Raw genomic sequence first — 5,178 nt, 5'->3', positions numbered from 1 at the left:
AACATAAATCAGTCCACAAGCAAAATAAAAGTTCTTATATGTCCAAAAAATTTTAATTAAATGTCTTAAACAATTACCTAACTAACAAACTACTATTAAAAAAGTAGAAGTTTCAGTTTTCATGTTTTTTTAATTTGTTTTCAGTTACATTTCTTATTTTTTCCTATAATATGTTTAATGTTGCATAGTTGCATTGGATCATTTTGTCAGTCAGGCCATCACTTTTCAATTTTATGTCCAGGTTTGCTCAGAAGGTTCTCTTCTGTTGTTGAAGAGAAGTTGTTGTTTCGTCTGCCCACCTCTTCTCACATAAATAGTTTTTGCAGGGTTTTGCAGTGCTGCAGTTATTTCTCACAGAAGTGCAACAGCCCTGATAGACTCTTCCTCTTCTCTCTTTCCAGCTCTCCTGTCCTCATGGTGTGAGGAGCTGGGACGCCTCCTCCTCCTCCGTCACCAGAAGAACAGGCAGAACGAGCCTCCAGGAAAAGTGCCCATGCAGCCCCCCTTGAGCAACATGAAGCCCAGCCTCTCACACGGGTCAGTGTTCATACTGTTGTGTGTGTGTGTGTGTGTGTCTTGGGTGTGTAAACAGACAGACCAGGCCCTTGGGGAAAGCCCTTCCTCTCCACATGAAGCGTGGTGTTCCTTATGGATCAGTGGCCAGACAAACTGCCCGACAAACTGCTTGTAGCACAGTCGGTAGGGACAAACAGTACCTCAAAACCCCTGGTACACAAAAGTTAATAATTACATGTGCTAATAATAAATGAAGAATCTTTTGCATTTGAAGAGGAAGAACATGCTTTTATTTTATAATCCTTGTAATAAAACCTTTGCCTTTCCCTATCATTCAGAAAATACTAAAATATTGTAAAACTTCAATTAATAGCCTGGGCTTTTATTTGCTTAAATCACTGAACTCACCCTGCCTATATTGGATAGGCTAATTGGGGCAGCTTTAATTCCTTTACCATGCAGGTAAATCTGAATGAACATTACTTAGGTGCTCATTGTTTCGTCTATAAACTTCTAGAAAAACCAGACGAGGCTGCTAATTGAGACCTGTGTTTATTTGTCAGAATATGTAGCCACACCCAGACAGTTAAAGGGACATGCTTTTATTTGAGACCATGCTTTAGATTGAATTGTTACGATATTTACTACGACTGTACTAATGTACACAGCAAATATTTGTGCAATGGGCACATTTTGTTTTGCCTACATGATGTGTTTTTGTCTGACACCTGCAGAGATGGGTCTTTTCCCTACGACTCAGTTCCCTGGCAACAGAACACCAATCAGCCTCCAGGTTCGTTGTCTGTGGTGACTACCGTCTGGGGCGTGACCAACACGTCGCAGAGCCAGGTGAGATCCCATACCTGTGCAACAGAGTAAAAGTGTGGCTGAGTGGACTGCATCTGATAGGACCAATGTCAAATATGTAAACAAGCTTTTTTGAGTTTGGTAATTACTTTCTTTAAAGGGAAAAAAATTAATAGTTTGACTAGTTTCAAGGTTGTTGTGTAAATGTCATCATTTTTTTAAATAAATCCAGTTATTCCACTATAATTTCAAGGTAATGATGAAAATTACAGTTGCATTGCTAAATGCGGTCACACTTTTCTCTGTTCACTAGGGAAAAATCAGCAGTCCCATAGACCTGTATTCTGATTTTGAGGTTGTTGTTGTTGACTTAATGTTAAAGCATCAAACATTTACACGTGTACTCTGTATGTAACATAACAGCAAAGCAGATACAGTATACTATGTTCTGATAATGGTGACACAGTGGTAATTTTTTTTTGGTAAAAATACTAGTGCCGATATGATACCTGGATTTTCGTACAAATACCAAAAACTAATTCTGTTTAATAGCTTATTTGAATAGCAGATTCATTTTTGTTTTTTATATGTCCAACAGGTGTTGGGGAATCACATGGCCAACAACAATAATCCCATGAACCCTGGGGGCAACCCTATGGGCTCGGGTATGTCTGGTAACAATCCAGGGATGAACTCTCCTCAGTTCCCAGGCCCTCAGCAGCAATTCCCCAACAAAGGCAACTCCAACCAGGGCTACATGCAGCAGGGCATGTATGGACGGCCCAACTACCCCGGAGGAGGAGGCTTTGGTGGCAAGTAAGTGGACAGTGGATGAGAACTGGTCATTGCAATGATTAAAAATGCTTCCAAAGAAGTAGTTTTGACAGTCAGTTAAAATTATCACACTCCTTCAAAATGATGTTCTGAGGTTATTCCTATTACTGTGTTGTTCTTTGTCATAGTTACCCTGGAGGGCCTAATGCTGGACCTGGAGGAATGGGCATCCCTCCACACTCCCGTCCTCCTTCAGACTTTACCCAGCCTGCCGCTGCTGCTGCTGCCGCCGCTGTTGCTGCTGCTGCAGCCACAGCAACCGCCACTGCCACAGCAACCGTAGCTGCCCTGCAGGAAACCCAGAACAAGGACATGAACCAATACGGACCGGTAGGACAGGGCAAACGACTGACAGCACCTGTGTGTTAACATCTGTGTTCAAAAAATAAATAATTGCATTTTTGTGCACATCACATACTACTTGGGAGTTTTATGCTGACTGACATTGCCTTTCAATACTATCCTTTCAATATTAGCAATAGTTATTGAACAGGGAGCTGAGAGACGTGGATTGAGGCTTATTGTTGATCAAGGCTAAATCAATACTAAGGATGAATAATTAGCTGAAGTTGTAACGAAGCCAAATAGCACATTTAGCTATAACAAAAGCTAACAGGCACACCTATTTTTTTCAAGGTTAGAACATTTTTTAACTGTTAGTTAAAAAATTTTTATGTGATTTTTAATAGACTCTTTTTATAAGCAAAATTTGCCACATCGACAGTCAACTCAGAGATGGTTCATTGAACCCATTTTGTCTTCCAGATGAGTTCCTCTTTCCAGATGGGACCAAACCAGGCGTACAACAGCCAGTTCATGAACCAGTCAGGACCCCGCGGCCCAACGTCTCTCCCTGGTAACATGGGCAGCGGCATGAATGCATCAAACATGAGCGGGCCCCCCATGGGAATGAACCAGCCCAGGGGCCAAGGCATGGGGCCTTTCGGGGGCCATGGCCAAAGGATGCCACAGCAAGGATATGCAGGACCCCGGCCTCAGGGCATGGGTATGCAGGGCATGAAAAGACCGTACCCAGGGGAGGTTAGTAGTGCAAATTCAACACGTTTAGCTTCATGTTTTAGCTTGTTTGCTGTATGTTGAATATATATTTGTCTTCACTACATCCACAGCCAAACTATGGTGGGCAGCAGTATGGACCAAACAACCAGTTCCCCAACCAGCAGGGGCAGTACCCCACACCCAACACCTCTAGGCCACTGCCGTCCCCCAACTACCCCAGCCAGAGGATGCCAGGACAGCAGCTACAGGGTCAATACCCGCCTCCAAGCGGTGCCATGGGCCAGTACTATAAGGTGCAGTTATAGTGCTTTCACTACAAATTTGAAGATTGTTTGCTTTTGGGTACAAATAGAGGTTTATTTTGAGAAACAAATCATTTTGAATCTGTTTTATCAAATTACAGCAAGAGCCACCTTTTAATGGCCAAACAAATAACTTCTCCGGGAGTGGATATCAGTACAGCCAGGGTAATATGAATGGGGTAAGTCCATTTTTGTACCTATTTTGTTTCATCACTTGTTCACACACTTGTTGTGTTTATAGTCCCATAAACATTTGATTTCCTAATCGATTGTCTTCAATATAGCCGCCCAGACCAGTGGGTAATTACCCTCACTCCCCAGTGCCGGGCAACCCCACCCCTCCAATGACCCCAGGAAGTAACATCCCTCCATACCTGTCACCAAACCAGGATGTGAAGCCACCCTTCCCTCCTGACATCAAACCAAATATCACCGCACTCCCTCCCCCTCCAGGTCAGTAACTAAAAAAATGAGGAATGAGGAAATGTAAAACAAAAGTTTGTAATAGTCTGACCATTGCTCTTCTTCAACCATGTAGCAAACCACAACGAGGAGCTGCGTCTGACTTTCCCTGTGCGAGACGGGGTAGTCCTAGAGCCCTTTAGGCTAGAGCATAACCTGGCAGTCAGCAACCACGTCTTCCACTTACGGCCCTCTGTACATCAGACGCTCATGTGGAGGTAAGACATCATGCACTGAATCAACGTACAGTATATTTCTAGATATTCTTCCAAGATATTATATTTCCTGTTAGAGCTTCATGATACAGTCCTTTCTTCTTCCATGTTCCATTGACCTCCTTATGACAATTGTAATTTCTTCCAGGATTCCAAAACACTAGAATCAACATTAGATTTGACGATTTCTCAACTGCTCTAAAAAGCAGGATTAAGAGAGAAAGTGGAGATAAAAGGAGGGAGAGGGAGGAAAACAACTTAAACTGTGGTTAAAGTGGTTACAGTTCTTGAGATTTGGTGGAAAATTTGAATATAACTTTTAATGCCTGATTTAGTTCCTGGATGTTAGCTATTGACTTATCTAGGCTCAGTATTATTTTTCCATTGACATGACCAGCTTTGTTAAAACAATCCATATACACTCACCTAAAGGATTATTAGGAACACCATACTAATACTGTGTTTGACCCCCTTTCGCCTTCAGAACTGCCTTAATTCTACGTGGCCTTGATTCAACAAGGTGCTGAAAGCATTCTTTAGAAATGTTGGCCCATATTGATAGGATAGCATCTTGCAGTTGATGGAGATCTGTGGGATGCACATCCAGGGCACGAAGCTCCCGTTCCACCACATCCCAAAGATGCTCTATTGGGTTGAGATCTGGTGACTGTGGGGACCATTTTAGTACAGTGAACTCATTGTCATGTTCAAGAAACCAATTTGAAATGATTCGAGCTTTGTGACATGGTGCATTATCCTGCTGGAAGTAGCCATCAGAGGATGGGTACATGGTGGCCATAAAGGGATGGACATGGTCAGAAACAATGCTCAGGTAGGCCGTGGCATTTAAACGATGCCCAATTGGCAGTAAGGGGCCTAAAGTGTGCCAAGAAAACATCCCCCACACCATTACACCACCACCACCAGCCTGCACAGTGGTAACAAGGCATGATGGATCCATGTTCTCATTCTGTTTACGTCAAATTCTGACTCTACCATCTGAATGTCTCAACAGAAATCGA

The 5,178-nt window shown here is 42.8% G+C and overlaps 1 protein-coding gene across 1 annotated transcript in view; it reads left to right on the top strand.

Annotated features, from left to right (window-relative positions):
* LOC123983202 (zinc finger MIZ domain-containing protein 1-like) overlaps positions 1-5,178 on the top strand; it is a 118,151-nt gene that overhangs the window by 105,994 nt on the left and 6,979 nt on the right. Inside the window, exons 7-15 of the mRNA XM_046069363.1 lie at positions 511-537; positions 1,251-1,365; positions 1,922-2,139; positions 2,286-2,517; positions 2,923-3,198; positions 3,288-3,470; positions 3,581-3,658; positions 3,764-3,932; positions 4,018-4,159. Of these exons, the coding sequence (XP_045925319.1) occupies positions 511-537; positions 1,251-1,365; positions 1,922-2,139; positions 2,286-2,517; positions 2,923-3,198; positions 3,288-3,470; positions 3,581-3,658; positions 3,764-3,932; positions 4,018-4,159 (1,440 nt within the window). The remainder of the gene's footprint in view (positions 1-510; positions 538-1,250; positions 1,366-1,921; positions 2,140-2,285; positions 2,518-2,922; positions 3,199-3,287; positions 3,471-3,580; positions 3,659-3,763; positions 3,933-4,017; positions 4,160-5,178) is intronic.

The sequence above is a fragment of the Micropterus dolomieu genome, linkage group LG14 (genome assembly GCF_021292245.1).
Source record: "Micropterus dolomieu isolate WLL.071019.BEF.003 ecotype Adirondacks linkage group LG14, ASM2129224v1, whole genome shotgun sequence".
In the NCBI taxonomy this organism is placed as follows: Eukaryota; Metazoa; Chordata; class Actinopteri; order Centrarchiformes; family Centrarchidae; genus Micropterus; species Micropterus dolomieu.
Note: the sequence above shows the minus strand (reverse complement) of the source record. Positions and strands in the feature narration are given on the sequence as shown.